At 50.4% G+C, this 22,755-nt stretch overlaps 1 protein-coding gene across 1 annotated transcript; it reads left to right on the top strand.

Moving 5' to 3' along the window:
* Window positions 1–119: 119 nt before the first annotated feature.
* On the top strand, window positions 120–4,593 carry CHP2 (calcineurin like EF-hand protein 2). Its single transcript, XM_019649844.1, has 7 exons — window positions 120–450; window positions 811–883; window positions 976–1,056; window positions 1,194–1,324; window positions 1,480–1,541; window positions 2,795–2,917; window positions 3,115–4,593. The coding sequence occupies exons 1-7, from the start codon at window positions 384–386 to the stop codon at window positions 3,166–3,168; spliced, it is 591 nt and encodes a 196-aa protein (XP_019505389.1). The 5' UTR covers window positions 120–383; the 3' UTR covers window positions 3,169–4,593.
* Window positions 4,594–22,755: the final 18,162 nt, after the last annotated feature.

The raw sequence follows: 22,755 nt of genomic DNA, 5'->3' as shown, positions 1-22,755 counted from the left end.
TCGCGGCCGGGCGCCGGGAGAGCCCCGGGCCTGCGGGCTGGGAGGGCGGGGCCGCAGCAGAGGAGGAGGCTGCGGGCGCCTGGGCCGCGCGTGGGAACGCGGACGGTGGGGGGCGCGCGGCGGGCGGGGCCCGGCCTCCCCCAGCCTCTGTCCGCGCCAACCTCTGGACCTGGGGATGAAACAGCCCATTGTTCGCGCAGTCCTCTGGCCCCGCCACCCTGGGCGTTGCTTTCTGTTCGCCTGGGTCACGGGTGGGAGGTGAAGAACGCCGGGGTTCAGGAGCCTGGCTCCCCGCCAGGCCTGTGGCCTTCGGCCCCGGGGGCCACCGTGCGGCCGCGCCTGGGCGGGAACACAGATCGCGGGTGTCAGGCTGCAGCGCTGTCATGGGTTCCAGCAGCTCGGTCGCGGCGGGGATCCCGGACGTAGAGAAAATTCGGCGGGAGACGGGCTGTGAGTGGGGCGCCGGGGGCTGGATGCCAGGGGCTAGCGCAGGGTCTCCAGTGGGGTCCCAAGGAGGGGCGGGGTGGAGGGCTGCGGGGACCTAGGAGATCCGAGCGGAGATTGCAGGGCCAGGGGCGCAGAACCCCAGCTCCCCAAACCCCGTCCAGGTTTGAGGCGACGCTGGGTTCTCAGGCTTGGGGGCACCCAGGCGTCCTCGAGCCCGGCTGGAGGGGGTTGGCCTTGGTCCCCTGGTCTCCCGCGGGGAGCGCAGGGGCGCGGGGAGCCTCCCCGTGTCTCGTCACGCCCCCTTCAACCTCCAGCCCCCTCCCCGGCCTCCCGGGCGTCACGCCTCCGCCTTCCTCCCTGCAGTCTCGCACGCCAGCCTGGTCCGCCTCTACCACCGGTTTCGGGCTCTGGACAAAAACAAGAAAGGCTACCTGAGGTGAGGGGAGCTGACCCGTGATCTCCCCCTCTGTCCGTCTGTCTGTCTGTCTGGGCGCATTTCGTGCTACCCGCTTTGAACTTCCTTTGCAGCCGCGCGGATCTGCAGGAGATCGGGGCGCTGGCCGTGAACCCCCTGGGGGACCGCATTATAGACACCTTCTTCCCTGATGGGTGAGGCCCCTCTGGGGGCGGGGAGACAGAGGGAGAAGCTTGTGGGGGGGGTTGGGGGAGGTGAGGGACACAGGCAAAGGAGGGCCAAGGCGACCGCTGCCTCCGCGCCACCCCACGCCCCCCACCCCCGCCCCCAGGAGTCTGCAGTTGGAGTTCCCGGGCTTTGTCCGAGTCCTGGCTCATTTCCGACCTGTAAATGAAGAGGACACCAGGACACGGGACCCCAAGGAACCCGAACCCCTCAACAGCAGAATGAACAAACTCCGCTGTGAGTTGGTGGGATCCCCCCAAGTGAGACCCCAGATTTCCCACACCAGTGAGAGGCCCCAGGCACTTCCCACTCCGTGTGAGCCCATGGATACCCCCCCCCCACACACACACACACAGGGTGACCCAGACCATTCCCCTCTTCTCTCTTCCCAGTCGCCTTTCAGCTCTATGACCAGGACCGAGATGGGAAGATCTCCCAGCCGGAGATGCTACAGGTCCGGAGACCCAGGGCCGACCCGTGACCTGCAGGGTGGGGTGGTTGAATGCAGTGGTTGTGGGGGACGGGGTGCGTGATTGGCACGTGGGGTGCAGCTGATTGGGGTGTTGGGTGAGCAAAGGGAATGAATGGATGGGGTTGGAGTGTGGCTTAGTTGGGAGGCAGGGTGGGCAACAGTTACATCTGAGGTTGCAAATAGATGAGTATAATAGTTCTCCACTGGAGGCCACTAGTTTTGCCCCCCAAAATGACATGGGCAATATCTGGAGACATTTTTGGTTGTCACAACTGTCAGGATGGTAGCAGTGCACCTGGCACCTAGTGGGTGGAGGTCAGGAATGTGGCTAAACACCCCCCACTGCACAGGACAGCCCCGTTCCCCCCACAACAAGGCACTCTCTGGCCCCCAATGTCAATGGTGCTGAGACTGAGCACCTCTGGCGTTGTAGTGATGAAGTCGGGGATGGGCTTGGGAGGGGTTGGACAATGAGGTGGGGGATGGGGTGGAGGATGGATGGGGGTTGGGTTCCAAGGTTGGGGTTGAGTCGTGAGGCGTATTGCTAGGGTGAGTGTGGGATAGTGAGGGACAGATGGAGGGTTGGATGGAGAGTTATTTTTTATTTTTTTAAGATTTTTTTGGGGGCGGAATTGGGGGAGGGGAACAGCGTTGGGGAATCGGAGAAGGGGAACAGACAAGTTGCTGTCCTTTTGTTCTTCAGTCTAGTTGTGGAGGACGTCGCTTCACTGGCCCATGCTGGTATTATCATTGCACTCTTCCCCGGGTGAGGCAGTTGCTCGCCGGCCATTGGACGGCCGCTCACGGCGGCTCACGGCAGCTCACACCAGCTGCCGGCCACTCATGCTGGCTGCCAGCCACTCACAGGGTAGCTTCACAGCGGCTTGCTACAGCCCCACTGCAGCCTATGCTGTAGCCTGCCACTCACGGCAGCCCAGCTCCAGGTCGAGCTGTTGTTCACCATCTTAGCTGTAGAGGGCAGTGTCACTGGCCCTCATGTGGGACCCAAACTGGGGCCCTGCTGCTCAGAGCTGGTGTCCCAAGCCAACTCTTAACCAACGCGCCACTCAGCTGACCCAATGGGAGAGTTATTGGTGGATGTAGTGAAAAGTGATCAGAATGGGGTGAACAATGGGGTGATCAGGGATGGATTATGAAATGGGTAGCAACTTTTGGGGTGATGTGGGCAAGGATTGGGGGATGGTGCTAACGGTCCCTCCTCCTCCACCTCCCAGGTCCTCCGGCTGATGGTCGGGGTACAGGTGACAGAAGAGCAGTTGGAGAGCATCGCCGACCGCACCGTGCAGGAGGCCGATGAAGATGGGGATGGGGCTGTGTCTTTCCAGGAGTTCACCAAGGTCAGAGTGCCCTTGGGGCACGGGGAGCTAAGAGCAGGAGTTCCTAGCACAGATGGGCATGGGTCACAAAGCTCGAAGGAGGAGGGCAGAAAGAGAGGGTGTCCCGGAGCATGGTGGGGCCTTGGGGGTGGGAGGGGAGGTTGGGAGCATAGAGGGTTGGAATTCAAACCCTCTTAACTCCCACATGTTCCCCCCAGTGCTTGGAGAAGATGAACATCGAGCAGAAAATGAGCATCCGAATCCTGAAGTGACCTTATTTCTGCCTGGGATCCCCCTCAGTCCCCCGGAGGCGGCCCCAGCAAGCTGCATCTTTGCTTCTGCGCTGAACTCTCTCTAGGTCCAAGGAGAGAAAGCTGGACAGCTGGGTGCAAAGTCTAATTCACATGATCTCAGATCTGCGACTCGGCCAACCATCTTTGGGTGGCAAGTGACTGAACCTCCAAATCAAAGAGACTTCAGTTCCAAAGGGTTTTTATGGGCTTGTGTAATTAGAGTCCGGAAGTGTCTTCGGAATACTGGGAAAACCTGGAAGTGTCTTCAGGCACAGCTGGATCTGCAGGCTCAGATGATGCTCTCTGGACTCAGTTATTCTCTCTCTGCTGTCTCAAGTCAGATTCCCTCTGTGGTGGCTTCACTCTCAGGGTGGCTCTTTGCTCGTGCAGGAGGATGGCCTCCTGCAGCTCCAGGCTTTCATCTTACTGAGCGAGTCATCCAGTGGGAACAGACTTCCTTTTTCCGTCATTTCAGGCAAAGGGTGTCATTTGCTCAACTGGGGGTTTGTCCCTTCTCCAGGGGGAACGAAATGTTCTAATTGCTATGTGTTCGTGTGCTAACTGCTAGAGCTAGGGAATAGGGTCTGAAGCCTCAAGATGGGGTAAGGGATGGGTGCTTAAAGGACAATGAGGTGCTATTATCAGAAGAGGGGGCAACCATGCCAGGCTGAGGAAACAGGGCTATCTATTACTGTTAAGTAATTACTGTTAGCATTACTGTTGAGGTGGATGTTTGAAGTCTGGCTTCTTAAATGGGTTTTCACTGATCCCATGGGTGCGTGCCCGGGTAAGGGGGTGTGGGAGGGGAGAGGGGATGGAAAAATAGCCAACAAGACACAGCTTCCTAGAGGATGATGTGATTCAAAGGTTTGCAGAGTCATTCCTTTTTTTTTTTTTAATGGTAAGATGCTCAAACGTCGACATCGCAGAGAGAGTATAAAAGTCATATAACATCATGAGATTCTAGGTCTGTAGCAAAGCCCTGTGGCTGTATGTATGGGAGATGCTGCTGGCATCCTGCCCACTTGCCCTCCCAGGGCTGAGCTGGAATTGTCTTGCGTCAACACGGGGCAGCCAGTTGGGCTCAGGCCTTCCTAACTCTACTTTCAGCGATGTCACACCTGCAGTTTGAACTTGGCTGTGGTGGGAATAGATGCATGACAGACATCGGCAAGCGCAATAGGCGGGATAGGGCTTCTCTGCCTGGGAGAACCTGGTGCCAAACTGTTATCAGCTCATCAGCTTCCTGGCACTCACCATCACCACTTATCCCACCCCCACCCCCACCATCACCACTTATCCCACCCCCACCCCCAGCTTCGCTGAAGTATAATTGGTATGCAAAAAACTGCGCATAACTAAGGTATACAATTGGATGAGTTTAGACATAATCAAGATAATAAACATATGCATAATCTACAAAAATTTCCTTGTATCCCTTTGTTGTTTAGGGTTTTTTGTGTGTGTGTCGCGGTGAGAACGCTTACCATGAGATCTGCCAGTTTCACAACATTTTAAGTGTACAACACGGTGTTATTGTTAACTCTGGTCCCTGTGTGGCATAGCAGAACTCTGGGACTTACTCATCTCTGTAACTGTAACTTTATCTCCACTGAGCAGCCGGCCCCCGCCCCGCCCCTCCCCAGGTCCCCACCGTTCTATTGCCTGCTTCCACACATGTGGCAGTTTTCAATGCCTCTTATCAGAGGAGTCGGCCACAGTTCTTTCTGGGACTGACTGACCTCACTTAGCACAGTGCTTCCAGGCCCATCCACGTGGTCACAAATGGTAGGATGTCCTTCTTTCTAAAGGCTGAATGCTATTCCGTTGTGTGTATATCTGCTGATGGACGTTAGCTTGTTCCCATGTCTGGGCCACTGTGAGTAACGCTGCAGTGAACACGGGGGTGCAGAGAGCTCTGAGACGGGGATTTCTCCTCCATCGGATAGATGCCCAGTAGTGGGATCACTGGCTCACATGGTAGCTCTTAATGGCTTCATCCTACAAGCACAGGTGGTCCTCTGCCTTAGCCTGGCACAGGCGTGGGCTCAGCCTGTGGGAGATGCTTGAGAACAAGGGACTTGGTGACCCTCGGAGCAGCTTTGTCAATGACAAATGGAAACTGTGGCTCCGTACCCAGTTTCCTCACCCCTCCAGCGGGACAGTGTGGAGGCATGTTCCCTGCCTTCCCAAGCACGTCCAGCAAGCCGGGGCCCCACAGCCCATGGCGTTAACCTGCTGTGAAGGCGCCCTGTGCTGGCTTCTTTGGTCCTTGTCCACTCCTGTCAGTGCTTCCCGGAGCAGTTTGCTCTCAGGTCCTTGTTTCTAGGTGCTTTTGGAGAAGCCCACCCAGAGATGTCCCAGACGTTGCGGAATGCGGGCTCGCACCCTTCGTGGTCTTTGGGGAAGCACTGTGTCTGGGGACCCTATAGCTCCTGGCATTTGCTGATTTAGGGAGTCTGAGGTCATGTAAAGACTGTGCACCTTGGGGGCTCCGGGAACGTGGAATTGTCTGGGGTGGGGCATGGTAACCCAATTTTAAGTTTTGTGTTCTGATGGCAGTATGATTCCGACAGACGAGTTTCTTAGTTGAGGGGAAGAGGCAAAGAGGATACTTGATTTCTGGGGGGAAATTTGTGATTTTTGTCAGATGATTGCCCCATGAACAGACTTTACAACTGAGGAATGCTTAGTCTTTGGGTCTATTAATGGTAGGGGGGGTATAAAACTCACCAGGTGGCTATTTTTTTACAGGCACTGTGGGAGAAGATTTGTATAGAGAGAGAAATAGAAGAGAGAGAGAGAGAGAGAGAGAGAGAGAGAGAGAGAGAGAGAGAGAGAGAGAGAGAGATTTTTTATAACTGGTCTTTTTTCCCATTATAGTGTTTCTCAAATTTTGTGTTGATTGGTAAGCCTCATGATTAGAAAGTTCAGACCCTTTGGCCCCATTTGACAGCTTTGGAATCTGAGTCTCCAGGGAAACCTCTATCTTAAGTACGTGATTCTGATGTTGGCGGTCCAAGGACCAGACTTTTAGAAACACTCGCCTCAGCCATCCGGCCAGGCTCCTAGTGACAGCTGCCCATCAAAGGTTGTCCGGCGTCCACAAAGCACGGAGCACACCCCTGGCCCACAGGCTCTCAGGAGAGGACCCCCCCATCCACACCTGCCCACATCTGTGTCTGTGCCAGCGAGTGGTGGCTCTGGCCTAACAGGGTTTACTGGAGGGCCTGGGGGATCCCCATGACTCTGCTGGCTGTGTGGGGCAGGGGGGAGCAAACTACCCACACCCCCCTTTAGTATGAAGCCCCCTGATCCTGCCCACACTCGGGAGGTTGGAGACCTTTGTCACGCAGGAAGGAGGGCATCAGACTGGCTGCTATGGCATCGGCTGTCTGAACCTCACCCTCTGGGTAGCAAATGCCGAGTTGCCTGTGGATTTGTCCCAGGGAATGGGGGGCTTATGACACAGTGGGGAGCCTGTGTGCTGGGAGCAGCCGTTGTCCCATTCCGGGGGTTTGTTTCTTGCCCTCCTTGTTACCATGCAGGTCCTATGTATGATCTGTGCCACTATTTACTTCTTACTTGTCTAGGAATGGACTCGTTTAAAATCTAGGTGTTGAGCCTATACAGGCAACTGAATATCACCCCCATGCATTAGAAACCAGCGCCAGTCACCGTGAATAAAATAACTATACAAATACAATACATATTGTAAAAGACAAACCCGCCCCACACAGAGCTTCTTTTTGGTGATCTGAAGGATGGGAAAGGAATCAGGAAGGAGACTGTGGGGTTACACCCCCAAATCATCTTGTGTATAAGTGGTGAGTTTCCCAAACTTAGGGAATCACTGGCTGAGGGGAGCTGTGAGGAAGTGGTCCTGGGGGTGGGGGTGGGGGCTGCATCCTGCAGGGACCTTTCTGGAGACAGCCCGCTCCTCAGGCCGGCTGCCGGTCAGACTGGTTTTGGTAGAGGTCAGCCATCGAAACGGAGTCCATCACCAGGTCAGGTCCAGGGACAAGCCACAGGGGGTGAGGACAGGTGCTTTACTACGGAACTGGAAATGTTAAAAGCGACAGCCCTCGACTGACATTTGTCTCCAGGCCTGGTAGGACTGTGTGCTTCGAGACAGGGCCTGAGAGCTGGCCCACACTCAGGACGAAGGTGGCAGAGTCCTTAGCAGAGGGGCTGGAGGCAGTGCTGGGCCTGTGCCTGGCATCCTCACTCCGAGACTGGCCACCAGGGACATGGGGGAGGGGCACTGGAGCTGTCCCAGCTTGCTCCAACAGGGCTGCTGGGAAGGGCTTTCACTGACCTGGAATTTTCTGGAAGAAACTACCTACCTATCCCGAAGACGAGATGGGAGTTCCAGAAGCAACCCTTTTCTTTGCCAAGATGATTAAACCTGAGGCAGCACGTGTAAGGGAGCCCTGGGGGAGAAGCAAGTCTCTAAGTGGTGATGCTGGGTAGAGATAATGATACCTACCTTTGCCTCTTCCTAACTGATCACAAATAGCTCAGCACCCCGAACTTGACTCTCCAAGAAAAAATACAACAACTTTGGGTCGTCCTCAGCCCCACCCAGCCAATGCCAGTAAAACTCTCTTGATGTTTAAGAGGCCATGTACAGACTCGATTCTTGGGGTAGACCCACCCAGAGAATCAGCGTGGCTCCGTAGCAGTAACTTGAGTGTTAGAGATCTGTTAGGCCTGTGATTGAATCTGGGCCCTTTCATTACTCGCCGTTCAGCCTGGGTAAGTCACTTGGCCCTTCGATGCCTCAGCCTCTGTGACCCGTGAAGGAGACAGGTAGTAATAGCAGCTGGCTATTACTGGCAGAGGTGTTGTGTCCCGCCTTGGTCCTGGCTTCCCCTGCACCCCGCCCGCCGCTTTACTTCAGCTGAGGCCCCTGCTTTATCTGTGAAGTAGGACTCTGCTCTCTAATAGCCCGCATTCTTTCAGCCGTTAAACAGCTTCTGGGAGAATAAAAATTTATGGGTTCATATAACTGAAACACGAGTCCAAAGGTAGACCAGGCAAAATCCGAGTCCCCAGGGCTCAATGGTGTCGTCAGAAATGAGTCTTTTCATAACTCGACTCTGCTTTGCTTCTTTCTGTGCTGGTTTTATTCTCAAGCAGCAATCCCAAGCCTCGCTTCCCAATAGTCCTGCCAAGACTCCCAGAAGTAAACCTCAGCTGCTCACCAGAGCCATTCGGATATACCACTCTGATTAGCTTGACCTGATTATGTGCTCACCCCAGGACCTGGGGGGCGCAATCTCAGTTGAACTCAATGCAGTGTGTGTGTGTGTGTGTGTGTGTGTGTGTGTGTGTGTGTTTTGTGTGTGTACGCGAGCGCGTGCGCGCACGTGTAATTCTGGGCAGGCAAAACCAACACGTAACTACATACAAGTTATAGTTTGGTTTTGGCTACCAATAACAGGAGCACCAATGAACAATGGCTTAAACAATGAAGACACTTATCGCCCATGATAAGATGTTCTTGGTGGTAGGCAGCCCTTGAGCTGTTGACAAGCTCAACAATGGATCCAAGATCTTTCCCACCTTCCGTTCCTTAGTATATTGGCTTTTAATGGTTGACTCGTGGTTACAAGACGGTTGCTGTCGCTCCAGCCAACACACCCTCATAAGAATGGTGTCTAGAACAGGTGTCTTGAGTGGATGGCCAGGGCAGCTAAAGATCACTCCTTTAATGCCCCTGCACTTGGATCATTGAGGAAAATCTTTCCCTACCCTCCTCACAGACTACACTTCACTTGTCATTGGTCAGAACAAGAATACCCCTAGCTCTCAGGGAGGCTGGAAAAATGAATATCTGACATTTCAGACTTTATGGTGAATGCAAAAGGGGCCATATATGAAACTGGACAAGCTCACGGGGGGCCTGCACGTCAGGGCTGACAAACTCGGTGACCAGTAAGTAACCACACAGGATGGTATGATCACAAATTCACAACTGGGCAGGTCATGGTGGGTGGTCACGTCCCAGGCCTAAATCTTCCTTAGAAAGGTCAGTCTTTACCTTACGTAAGCCCTACCCACTGTTCTTATGCCTCTAGGATAACAGACCTTTGAAATGTCAGAGTCGTTTTCTTTTCCAGACCCCTCGGAGGCACAGCCGCCAGCACCAAAGTATTAGACCACAGAACCCCTCATCGTTATCTTGTCCCCCGAATACCATCCCTGTGTGCCGTGTTAAAACTGTTTTGTACTCGTCAGTGTAAAGAAGTACGCATTTCTCCACGTTGCTCGTCATCCAGTCCTGGAGACGCCCTTGTTTTGCAGTCTTCCCGCCTCCTTAACCCACTACCCATGCATTTCATGTATTTTCCTTACATTGCCTCCTTTGATTCTACTGCATAAAAGGAACCGGAAACCTGCCACTCACCAGAGCATGTTGAGAGCTTGCTCCAGGCATGTCCTCAAAAATCTGCCTCAGATAAACTCTTATAAACATTTTCTATAGGCTTGAACACCCTTTCATTGACGTTATCGTGGAAAAATGAGCTTTACTAAAATGATGGGAGAGAGAGAGAGAAGTAATAGTGGTGTAGTGCACCCTTCTAAGTGTGACTGGGGTCACGGATAACCCCTAAATCTCAGGGGCTTACAACAGCACGAGTTTACTTCTTGTTTTCACTGTATCGATACTGCTGGCTGTGCGTCAGTGGCAGCTGCCCCACACGACCTCAGGTGGCAGGAGCAGCCCCTGACAGGGTCACGGCCGTCTCATGGTAGAGGGAAAGCTAGCAAGCTGCGGGAAACAGGGGTTGGGCGTCTGCGTGGACCTGGTATGTGCCCTGTCTGCTTGGACACTATTGGCCAAAGCAAGTCACAGTCCAGCCTGAGGTCAGCGGGGTCGGACCATCTCTCCTGCCACAGGGAGTCACTGCTTGCCTGAGACAGATGTTCCGAAGCCACGTAGCAAATCACTCTAAAACGTAGTCACTTGAAACAACCGCCACTGAATTCTACCTAACGGTTTTATGGATCAGGGATGCAGGCAGGATGCTCGCTGCGGGGCAGTTCTTCCGTACGTGGTATGGACTGAGATCCCTCTGAGGTACCCAGCTGGGAGACAGGCTGGTCTGGAGGGTCTGACTTGACTTTCCTCACAGGTGTGGCACGTCGGTGGGGATTCCTCGGAGGCTGGGCTCTCCAGCATGGCAGTGTGAAGGCTGTGGGTGTCTCCTGTGGCAGCTCTGGGCCCCCGGAGACGGGGTCCCAAGAGACAGAAAGTGGAAAGTGACAAGGCCTGGAAACTGCACAACAGCAGGTCGGCCATAATCTATTGAAACAAAAGAGTCACAGGGCCTATAAGACAAGAGACTATAGACCCATTCTCTGGAGAGGGAGGAGTATTACAGAACAAATGGTCACCTTTGACATGCCACATGCGGCTACAGGTGTGGATGCATTAGCTTCTTACAGGGAGGGGAATTAGACATTTAAAAAACAGACTAGTGGGCCTGCCGAGTGGCGTGTTGGTTAAGAGTTGGCTTGGGACGCCAGCTCTGAGCAGCAGGGCCCTGGTTTGGGCCCCACATGGAGGCCAGTGACACTGCCCTCTACAGCTAAGACGGTGAACAATAGCTCAACCTGGAGCTGGGCTGCCATGAGTGGCTGGCAGCCGGTGTGAGAGGCCAGGACAGCCGGCGAGCGACTGCCTCACCCGGGAAGAGCACAATGATCATACCAACATGGGCCAGTAAAGCGACGTCCTCCACAACTAGACTGAAGAACAAAACGACAGCAACTTGTCTGTTCCCCTTCCCCAATTCCCCAATGCTGTTCCCCTCCCCTAATTACTTAATAAAATCTTAAAAACAAACAAAAAACAGACTAGTAAGGTGAGTCTTGCCTTATCAATGAACTTCAGTCATGAAACCAAAATAAATGAAACATAGTTATGTTAAATAGTTAACATATGTGATATGTTTCAATATATCTTTAACATACATGATAGTTAACATTTATCATGAAACCAAAATAATTAAACCAGTTGGGATATTGCTATAGATATGTCAATGGGACAAAAAAGAAAGTACAGATATAGGTATTTATATATAATATAAATACACACAATATATTGGGTTGTCGGAAAAGTCATGAAGCATTTTTGCAACGAAAAACAGAAAAACACATCATGAGTTTTCTGACAACCCAATAGTATCATATAATATATATTTATTTTAGAACCTCAAATTACATCATAAAATGAAATACAGTTGTTCCCTCTTATCTGCAGTTTCACTTTTCCATGGTCAACCACAGTTGAAAATATTAAATGGAAAATTCCAGAAATAAACCCTTCATAAGTTTTTTTTCCAAAATTTTTTTTTTAAAGATTTTTATTGGGGAATTGGGGGATGGGAACAGACAAGTTGCTGTCCTTTTTTTCTTCAGTCTAGTTGTGGAGGATGTTGCTTCACTGGCCCAAGTTGGCACCATCATTGCACTCTTCCCGGGCGGCAGACCAGTCGCCGGCTTCTGGACGGCCGCTCGCTGTGGCTGCTGGCCGCTCACGCTGGCTGCTGGCTGCACACGGTAGCCCATGGCAACCCACTGCAGCAGGGGCTGCAGCCTACGCCAACGCCAGCGACTCACGTGGCGCCAGTGACTCACGTCACGGCAGCGACTCACGTCAGGGCAGCGACTCACGTCAGGGCAGCGACTCACGTCAAGGCAGCGACTCACTTCACGGCAGCGACTCACAGCGGCCCAGCTCCAGGTTGAGCTGTTGTTCGGCATTTTAGCTGTGGAGGGCAGTGTCACTGGCCCTCATATGTGGGATTCGAACCGGGGCCCTTTGGCGTCCCAAGCCAGCTCTTAACCAATGCGCCCCTCAGCGGACCCACTTCATAAGTTTTAAATTGTGTGCCTTTCTGGGCAGCGGGATGAAATCTCGCGATATCTCTCTCATGACGTGAATCTCGTCTCTGTGCCAAGTCGGCATCCTGCTCGTTAGTCATCGACTGGCCGCCTCAGGTGTGAGATGGATGGTTGAGGTATCACGATGCTGTGTTCGAGTCACCCCTATTTTACTTAATTGTATCCCCCCGAGTACAAGAGTAGCAATGCTGGCGGTTCGCATATGCCAACAAGCAGCTGGAAAGTGCTTCCTTTAAGTGAGAAGCTGAAAGTTCTGGACTTAATAAGGAAAGAAAAACCTAATATGCCCAGGTCTCTAAGCTCCACGGTAAGAACACATCCTCTAGCCGTGAAATTGTGAAGAAGGAAAAGGAAATTCGTGTTAGTTTTGCTGTCGCTCCTCAAACCGCGAGAGTTAAGGCCACAGCGTGAGAAGTGCTTAGTGGGGATGGAACAAGCATTGATTTGCGGGTGGAAGACAGGAACAGAAAACGTGCTCCGACCCACAGCAACGTGTTTCGTCAGAAAGCATTGAGCCTGTCCCAGGACGTCAGCAAGGGGTCCCCTGAAGCGAGTGACACCAAGCCAGTGACTGCCAGAGAGGGACGCTGACGCAGATCCAGGAGCGGGCGTGGCGTTTGGTCATCGTCACAAGAAAAAGGGTGAGTACGTCTAATGGGATACTTTGAGAGAGACCCCAGTCACATAACTATTATTACAGCGCAGCGTACAATTTTCTATTTTGTTATTAGTTATTGTTGTTAACCTCCCTGGCGGTCTGATTATGTCAGTAATTTTGTACCCAAAGCGGTACATTGTTTTGCATGGAAATTTGTTGTTTTATATTGTAGGCCTGTAATTCTTAGGAATTCCTCACTTAAATCTGTCCAAACAAGAGTCTAGTAGGCATCCCAGGTATGATAAAGTTTGAAACAAAATCATAAATTATAATATAATACATAATTATAAAAAATAATATAATTTTATTCAATAATGTAATCAAATCAAAAACACTGCAATTTGTCATCGGCCAGCGTGCTCGTCGGCGATCACAGGAGGACACTGCAGGATCGCAGGGAGCAGGTAAGGGACTTCTCTGGGACACTGCAGTGTAATCCCCAGTGTGGCTCAGGGTTACCGCTTCTGGCAGTGAAAATTAACCCCAAGCCACACTCGGGGTAACCGCCAGAGTAGTTAATCTTTTCTGTGCCGAATTTAGAAATTAAACTTTATCACGGGTATGTACGTTTAGGAAACAACATAGTACATACAGGGCTCAGGATTATCTATGGTGTCAGGCATCAGCTGGGGGTCTTGGAATGGATCCCCCATGGATAAGGGGGGACAACTAAAACAAACGACAGAAAAATGATGTGAGTGAATATTAATGTAATCTTGAGGTGCCCCAGGTTTTTCTAAGAAAATCATCAAGGAAAATGTTAATAGTGTTAACTATATAAAAAATTTTAAAACTTCTGTACATCCAAAACAACACTAAAGCATTTAATGACAAAGGAAAACTAGAGAATTACAGTAAAACCTTGGGCTGTGAGTAACTTGGTTTGCGAGTGTTCTGCAAGACGAGCAAACATTTCTCATACATTTTAACGTGGTAAACGAGCGATGTCTTGCAATACGAGTAGTTTGTTTCCAGAACGAATTATGCTCGCAAACCAAGGTATTACTGTACTTGCGTTATGGATACCAGAGGCAGGGTTAACACCTTTCACATATAAATAGCTCTTTCAAAACCATGAAAGAAAAAAGTGAACATTACATAGAGGCAAAGATATGAGCAAGACATTTTTAAAAAGAAATAGAAATGTCCAAAAGCACATAAAAATGTTGAACGCCGATGAAATGCTAAGGAAAATCATCATTCTTCTGAGGATTCATCTGGTTTTCTATACCAAAATCCTTAAGCGTGGCCGTAACTCTTGGACCCAGAACTCTCATTTCTAGGAATTTATCCAAAGAAAATAATTATGTGGGTGAAAACAGATCGACCCACCAGACACTTAAGCGTTATTTATTACAAAGTGAGAAACTGGAGCCTGTCGCCTGTGTCACAGTGTGGGTGGGGCCTCTTTCTTAGAGAAGGAATGTGACCCTCAGCTGTCAGGATGCTGGGCTGGGGCTGGCAGCTCTCACGCTGAGGCCACGCTTTCCTCAGGCAGCCCCAGCTGAGGACTGAGCAAGATGCAAGGGTCTGGCCAATGTTGCTCATTCGTGGGACTCCTTTACAGGGAAGCTTTGTTCCAGAGCTCCCCATGGGGTTGGCTGAACCTTAGCCAGAACCTTAGCCAGATCCGCAGGGTCTCTGAGGGTCTCTCTGTCCAGTCCTGCGTCTCGCCATTTTATCTTCTCAGGTGTTATTGCCCATAAACCTCGGCATCCTCACTCCACCTCAGGGTCTGCGTCTGAATTGTAACTACAGAGGCATAATCATGTGATGAGCTATGCCCTCCACAGGCATCGCCTCGCTTAATTCTTACGCCGAACCTATGAGTTAGGCATTTTTATTAACCCCGCATGATGGCCGTGAAGTCACAGTCTCAAGGTCATGCAGCTCGTGGTGAACTCCATGGTGCCGGCCCTGTCACCGAGCTCGCGTGTCTGCAGAAAGATGGCTGGTTTCCAAGCACATAAGTGTTTCCTTTAGTGCAACGCCCTTCCTGACTTTCCTCCAATTTTATATATGGAGTCTCATAATTACACTGCGCACACTCATTTGATATTTACGAGGTCTGCCTGTCACTCCCTAGCACACGAGTGATTCACAGAATCATTTAACACTCGGATCACCAACCCCTCTAAAACCCTTACTGACCCGTTTCCTGACTCAGCCATATTTTCAGAGTCAGTTTCGAGCGAATGGCTCCTTAATTATTCATATTCATTAGCTCTCTGACCTGCCAGGCCCTGAGCTAAAAGCAGGTGTTACAGGGACTAGCCACACAAACAATCTCACGGCTGAGTAGCTCATATTTTAGAAAGGGAGGCAGAAGATAAAATCAATAAGTACATAAAAAAGATAAGATCAAGTAAAGATAACGTGCAGTAAAGAAATAAAGCAGGGTGAGACTTCTAAGGCTGAGACCAGGGGTGGGTGGGGCTCTTTAAGATAAAGTACTCTGGGAAGGCCTTGTTAAGGATGCGATGCTTGAGGTGGGGCCTAAAGGCGGAGAACATGTCCGCCAGAGGGAAAGCAAGTGCAAAGGTCCTGAGGTGGGAACAGAAAGAATTCAGAGACATACTGGAAAAAGAGATGGGGCCCTATTATATAGGCCAGGAGGATGAGTTTGGATTTTCTTCTAAGAGAAATGGGAAGGCATTGGAAAACTTTGAGTGGGGTTGTAACATAACCTGTTTTAAATTTGTCAGAAGTCACTCGCGGTGCTGTGTGGAGAACACACACAAAGGGGCAGAATGGAAGCAAGGATTGGCAGGGTCCTCAGTCACCAAAGCATGGAATTGCCATATGACCCAGCAATTCCACTCCCACGCCTGTACCAAAAAGGACTGAAATCAGGTGTGCAAACAACAACCTGTGCTCGAATGTTTGCAGCAGCCAAAAGGTGGAAACAGCCCACGTATCCACCAACAGATGAGTAAACAAAATGTGCTGTGCCATATCATTTAGCCATGAAAAGGACTGCATGCTGATACACGCTGCTACCATGGGGAGGGACCTTGAAAACACTCTGCTAAGTGAAAGAAGGCGTACAGTTAAGGCCACGCATGGGATAATTCCATGCATAGGAGATGTCCAGGAGCCGCACATCCATAGAGACAGGAAGCAGATTGGTGGCTGGGGCAGGGGGATGGGCTCTGACTGCTTACGGGAGTGAGGTTTAATCGGGGAGCAAGAAAAACTTCTGAAACTAGACCGTGGTGAGGGTTGCATAGCATTGTGACTGCATATAATGCCACCAAATTGTAAACTTTAAAAATGGTTAACATGGTACATTTTATGTGATATGTATTTAGTAATGATTAATAATAATAATAATAATAATAACAATAATAATAATAATAATAATAGAATTACCCAGGGGGTTGTTCCAAGTGCAGCTTCCCAAGCCTTTTCTCCAGAGATTATGATTCAACAGGTCTGGGGGATCCCAAAGACCTGCCATTAAAATAAAATAAATTAAAAAAAGAGTGGAAGCCGGAAGACCAGGTAGGCAGAGGGGTGGCTTGGATCAGGATGGTGACACGGAGGTTAGATGTATTTAGAAAGACGTGGGACATATCCTGCAGATAGAAGAAGAATCAAAGGGGGTTCATAGGTTGTCAGCTTGGGCATCTGGTAGGGGGATGGTGCCATTTATAGAGCTGGGAGGGCTTAGGGGAGCAATACGTTCGGGGAAAGTGAAGAGTTTTGTGCTCACTGGGCAACATAACACCTCTTGTTGGAGAGGGCGCCCAATGCAGAGACTGCTAGAGGCCCACCACAGCCCATCCACGTCCCCTTTCTTTAATGCTAGAAGGCTGAGTTTATTTGGAGTGGCAAAGTGCCCAGCTAAAGGTCACCATGTTATAGTTTCCTTTGTAGTGAAGGATGGCCGATGACATGTGAGCAAGCCTTTATGCTCTTTGAAGAGGAATGACTTAGCTGCGAGGGACACCCCCCTTGTCTCTTCCTCTTTCTCTTCTGCCTCCTCAGGACACGAGCTCTGTAACCATGATGTGACCAAGAATAACCTTGACCTTGAGGTTTTAGTTACATGCTAAGAATATGGGCAAGAAGGAGCCTGAATCCCATGCAGCTTTGTGGAGCTGCCATGCCAGCCTATCACACCAGGGAATATACCCCAAATTGTTTCATCCACTAAGCGGATCTCTTGAACACAGTTCCTATTGGATAGTGTGCCAATTCTAGAAAAAAAAATTATTTCCCTATAATTGCCAAAGTTTGCATCCTCATTTCCATCCTTCCCCCGGGAAGAAGTTGCCTAGAAATAGTTTGTTCAGGGTGGATAAGTCCAGTGCATTGAAAATATGCTTTGGACCTGCCTTGGGGCCCCAGTGTCACTAATCTATACCTGTCAGCAATATAAAATGAGCATTGGTAGTTTTTTTTTTGTGTTTTTTTTTTTGGAGCATTGGTAGTTTTAACGTGTCATTTTCCTGTGAGCTCCTAAATTTTGACATTTTTAAGCATCATGCCTTGGATGTGAGCTAGAGGCAATGATAACATTGAAGAGATGGATTGTGGTTCTCGGGGAGCCCAGAATGACACTGGGTTCTGTCTCACAGCTGAGAACAGAAACCCTTCAGTGCAGATGGAAACATTGTGGAATTCTCTAGATACAGCCCTCAACTCATCACAGAGAGTCTGGCAGGGACTGGACACTGAGTTATTATTTTTTTGAAGCTCTAAAAATGGCCATTTAAAGACTTACAAGAAGTACATGTAACTACTTTGGTGGTCATACCCAAGAAACTGTAACACTGGTTACTTCTGAGTAGTGGGCATGGAGCCCAGGGGAGGGGAGGGGAGACCTTTACGATCTAGATTACACCTTAAATGATTTTTTTTTAACATGATGGGTTTCCTAGTGAGTGGTTAAGAGAGGCCGTTCTGGAGCCCAGACTGGGAGGGCTCAAAAGCCCATTTCACTACTTCCTGGCTCTGTGTTCCTGGGGTAAGTTTACTGACTTCATTTATCAAACGTTTAGACAGTCATTGATATGTGCCAGGCACTGTTCTGAACGAAGCAGTCACTCATTTAAATCTCAGAGCAACCCCACGAGACAGGAACTATTAATACCCCCTTTTCACAGATGAGGAGACCAAGGGGCATGAAAGGTTAATGACCCCGCCCAAAGAGGGTCAGCTCGTCAAAATGGTGGGGGCAGGACTCCATTTGTCGCTTCGTGGCACCAGAGCCCTGGGCTGGAAGCAGGGTCTGGCACTGCCATACCAAAGTGTGGAATCCGTCTGTGTCTCCCTTCTTTCTCTCTCTCTCTCTCTCTCTCTCTCTCTCTCTCTCTCTCTCTCTCTTCTTAAAGATTTTATTGGGGAATCGGGGGAGGGGAACAGACAAGTTGCTGTCCTTTTGTGCTTCAGTCTAGTTGTGGAGGACGTCGCTTCACTGACCCATGTTGGTATTATCATTGCGCTCTTCCCGGGTGAGGCAGATCAGTCGCCGGCCACTGGACAGCCGCTCATGGCAGCTCTTGGCAGTTCATGCTGGCTGCTGGCCACTCACGGTAGCTTATGGCAGCCCACTGCAGCCCCACTGCAGCCCATGCTATCACCAGTGACTCACAGCAGCCCAGCTCCAGGTTGAGCTGTTGTTCACCGTTTTAGCTGTAGAGGATGCAGTGTCACTGGCCCTCATGTGGGATCCGAACCGGGACCCTGATGCTCAGAGCTGGCGTCCCAAGCCAACTCTTAACCAACATTCCACTGGGCCGGCCCCTCCCTTCTCTTTAACTACCCTGGCGGTAATCCCGAGTGTGGCTCGGGGTTAATTTTCACTGCCAGAAGCGGTAACCCCCAGTCACCCTCGGGGTTACACTGCAGTATCCCAGAGAAGTCCCTTACCTGCTCCCTGCGATCCTGCGGTGTCCTGGGATCGCGAGAACGCCGGCCGATGACAAATTGCAATGTTTTTTATTTGATTACATTATTGAATAAAATTATATTATTTTTTATAATTATTTATTATATTATAATTTATGATTTTGTGTTTCAAACTTTATCATACCTGGGATGCCTACTAGACTCTTGTTTGGACAGATTTAAGTGAGTAATTCCTAAGAATTACAGGCCTACAATATAAAACAACAAATTTCCATGCAAAACAATGTATCGCTTTGGGTACAAAATTACTGACATAATCAGACCGCCAGGGAGGTTAAAACAACAACAATAATAGCACCTACCTCGTCGGGTTGTTATAATGATTACATAACGTCCTCTCCCGCTGGTATCAGGGTGGTCCCTGGTGACCCATAGAATACTGCAGAAAGGAGGGTATGTTAGTTCCAAGAGTAGAACAGAGGAGGCATTGTGGCTTGTGTCCTGGTCTGTCACCTCTCTGATCATTCACTCTGGAGGAAGTGGGTGCCATGTGCTGAGTGGCCCTACGGAGAGGCCCGCATGGCATGTATAACCGAGGGATCTGGCAGCCCTGGGGTGGGCACACCCTCCAGCCCTTGTCAGGCCATCTGATGACCACAGCCTCGAATTGATGACAAGCTTGTGGGAGACCCTGACCCAGAAGCATCTCGCTGAGTTTTGAACTTGAGAAACTAGGATAATAAATGTTCGCCGTAGTAAGCTGCTGACTTGTGGGGTAATTCGTTATCCAACGACAGCTGACGGATACCGACTCCCACACGGAGGCTCCCTGTCCTCTCGCAGTGGTCCAGGCAGCGTCTGCTAGGCCTGTAATGCACGCTGGGGGCCCCTTTAGCCCTCAGCCCAGGGAGTCTCTTTCCTTTTTCCTGGACCTCTGTTTTCCGCTTTATAGTATTAATTTCTCAGTTTGGTAGAGCACCCTGCCCAGTAGCCTCCCCAGAAAGAGTATGTTGATGAAAAATATTTGGAGAGCTTACATGACCGATAACGCCTTTATTCTGCCCTTACACTTGATTGTAAGAGATCAGAGTCTAGAATTTTAGGTTGAAAATAGGTTTTCATTTGTTGTTAACAAATAGGAATTGTTTTCGTCCTAGCTTCCTATGTTGCTGTTGAAGAGCATGAATCTTTGTATGGGGCTTTTTTGTTGTTGTTGCTGTTTTTTGGGGTTTTTTTTCCTTTTCTGAGAACTTTTAGAAGGCATCCTGGATGGTGGTTAAAAATGCAAATTCTAGAACCAGGCTACCTGGGTTCAAATCTGAATCCCGACAGTTACTGGCTATGCGACTTCTGGGACCTTTGTTTAACCCCGCTGTGCCTCAGTTTCCTCATCTGTAAAGTGGGGATGACGATACTGGTACCTGCCCCCATTGACGAAGCCCCTTCTCAGATGGGTCAGTGCCACACGCGGTTTCTGGAGGAGGGACAAGAACAGGGGGCAGCATGTTTTCTCTGTAAAGGAGCAGAGAGTAAAGCTACCACAACTGCTCAGCTCTGCCACTGCGCTGTAAAAGCTGCCATAGACAGCATGTAAAGCAACGGGCTTGGCTGTGTTCCTATAAAACTTGATTGACACTGTGGCAGGCAGGTTTGGCCCACTGACCCCTGATGGAAAACACGCAGCCCCGCCTGTTTTCTGCATTTCGGTCGGACCGCGCTCGGAGGTCTAGAGGCGCCCCCTAGTGGAAGCATCTCAGACTAGCAAGCCTGACTGCATTGTAACTTCCCCAAGATGCTGTAGGTGGGTCCAACAAACAATCCAGGTGTATAAAATGCAGGGTTGTGTGTTGCAACGTTAATAAAATAACACCGGGAGAACCTTTTGTGGTGATGGGAGCCAGTTGCCAACCACGTTACGCCTGAATTTGCATGATCACGGGCCACAGAGCCACAGATATGTGTTTGCACCTATGGGGAAACACTCACAGAACAGCATTTTGAATACCTCTACACGAAGTTCAAAAACAGGCAGCAGCACATGGCACGTTCAGGGGTGCAGTCTAACCCTTTCTTGTTCTGGGTGGTGGTTCCGTACGTGGGTGTTTGTTTGGCAGCCACCTGGGCTGCCCACTGACGTTTTATGCATGTTTCTGTGTGTGTTATATACTCCACCCCCACCCCATCCCCCAAATACCATTTTAAGAACAATCCTAGAGCACGTGTCCTTCACACTTCCAGTGAGAGGGTTCAAGCCTATCCTGATGGCCCAGCAGGGAAGATGCCATGTCCCACTCCTCTCTCACCCACTGCAGCCCCGCGCCCATCAATGGTGGATGCAAGTGGGTGTTGGTAATGGTGGCGATCGGAGTGGAAGGTGTTATTTCCACCACAAAGTCTGGGCTCCTCTTCAGCTGACCGGGATGCCAGCGGTGGGAACCGCAGCGGTAGGCATGTTGTCGTCGTCATCTGTGTGGTCTTCCCGTTTGGAACCGGCTAGATGTGCCCATAATGCCCAAAGGGGGGCTTCCACTCACTCTTGGCTCCCGGCTCGGCTCTAGCACAGTACATATTTGTACAGCAAGGCTGAGTTTGCAAGTCTGGAGAAGGGGGCTCTGTTCTGTGCCCCATCATCTGAGCGAGAGGAGAACAGAGCTCCGAAGGGCAGCAACCTTTCAGGGAGAGGCAAGTGAGAAGGCCTCAGAGGGAATAAGAAAGGGTGGGGGGGGGGCAGGGAGCTCGGGAGAAACCACATTCAAAGAGCCAGTTCATGTTCAAAGGCTGCAAAGTCGTATAAGAAACAGTGCTCTGAGTCCTTAATTCACCATTTTCTAATGTTGATGCACATTTGTCCTAAAACTCCATTAGTCTAAATTGCATTTTGAAAAAGATCGTTCTGGAAGAAGGACCTGCACACAGTGGTTATCCCTGGGGACCAGGACGAGTTGAGTGAAGGAAGGACTTACACCTTTTTATTTTTTATGCTTCTGAGTTGTTTTACTTTTGACAAGGAGCACTGGCATTCAAAATTTTAAAGGGAGAAAACAAATTAAAATCGCTGCACGTGAGCTAATACTAGCATCATGGTGTGGGAAGAAGGGGCCAGTAGCCTTGACAATAGAAGGGGAAAGGAAATTGGCCAGGAGCTATAGGCCTGGGGGGGGGATAGGGGGGACATTCAGCAGGTTGAGAGCGAGGATGGCCTGAGAGTGTGGGACTGACCTGCGTGCGCGGTGACAGGTGACCTGATCCAGTAACTGCGTAGGGGTGTGGTCTGCACGCTGTGGAAATACAAGAGCAGGAGCAATGCCCTGTTAGAGGTTTGTAGGGTGCCCCTCCAGCTACCAAAAGTCACGGTCACATAAAGATGAGCAGGAAACGCAAGGCAAATGGAGAGGGTGACACTATTTCGGTTCTCAACGGGCCCCTGAGGACCAAGGCTCAGGAGGCATTTCTGTTGGCAGCTCATTTGGGGGTGTCCTTCCCCAAGAGGTGATGGGAAGTAAGGAGGAAGCTGCTCCCCATCTACCCACACCCACCCCTAAGGCCAGACATACGCATCCAAGAGAGAACCCAGAGCAGAAAATAGAGGCAGGGTGGAGGTAACCAGGGTTAATTTAGCCGAACTGTTTCAATGCACCTGACATCAGAAACCTGTAAAATGCCCCTTCATCACGTCCTCATAAGCACTGGTTGTATCTTTTGTTTGTTTTCCAGTCTTTGCTAGTGGTTGGCAAAAAGGCCGTTATTATGCCACGGGTCACTTTGTCTAAACTACTTGCTTCTCAGACACTTGAGTGTGAGAGAGTCATGTTCATCTTTGCCTTTCAAGCGTGTCATTTGACCTAGGAGTAATGAGTAACAGTGCCATAGCATCGCGGTTTTACTGATGTTAAACATAATATGAAGAGTTAAGCATTTTCCCCATGGATTTGACTAATAGTTCAGCTACTGCACTAGGTTCTATACCCTCAGGCTAGTCTCGGGAGGTCCCACTCCATAGAATGAAAGAAAAGATGGCGGCAGCAATGAGCCATTATACACGTGTCATGTGATAGCCCACCGGCGGATCGTCACACACCTGCTGTGTCTGAGCTGGATCCCAGTTGTTCAGGAGAAGAGCAGGCAAGGGAACAGCT

This window comes from Hipposideros armiger, unplaced genomic scaffold (assembly GCF_001890085.2).
Source record: "Hipposideros armiger isolate ML-2016 unplaced genomic scaffold, ASM189008v1 scaffold_135, whole genome shotgun sequence".
NCBI lineage: Eukaryota > Metazoa > Chordata > Mammalia > Chiroptera > Hipposideridae > Hipposideros > Hipposideros armiger.
Note: the sequence above shows the minus strand (reverse complement) of the source record. Positions and strands in the feature narration are given on the sequence as shown.

Coding starts and splice junctions, on each gene's coding strand:
- CHP2 (XM_019649844.1), top strand. CDS start 384: ATGGGTTCCAGCAGCTCGGTCGCGGCGGGGATCCCGGACGTAGAGAAA. Junction 884..975: donor AACAAGAAAGGCTACCTGAG/GTGAGGGGAGCT, acceptor CTTCCTTTGCAG/CCGCGCGGATCTGCAGGAGA. Junction 1,542..2,794: donor CCCAGCCGGAGATGCTACAG/GTCCGGAGACCC, acceptor TCCACCTCCCAG/GTCCTCCGGCTGATGGTCGG.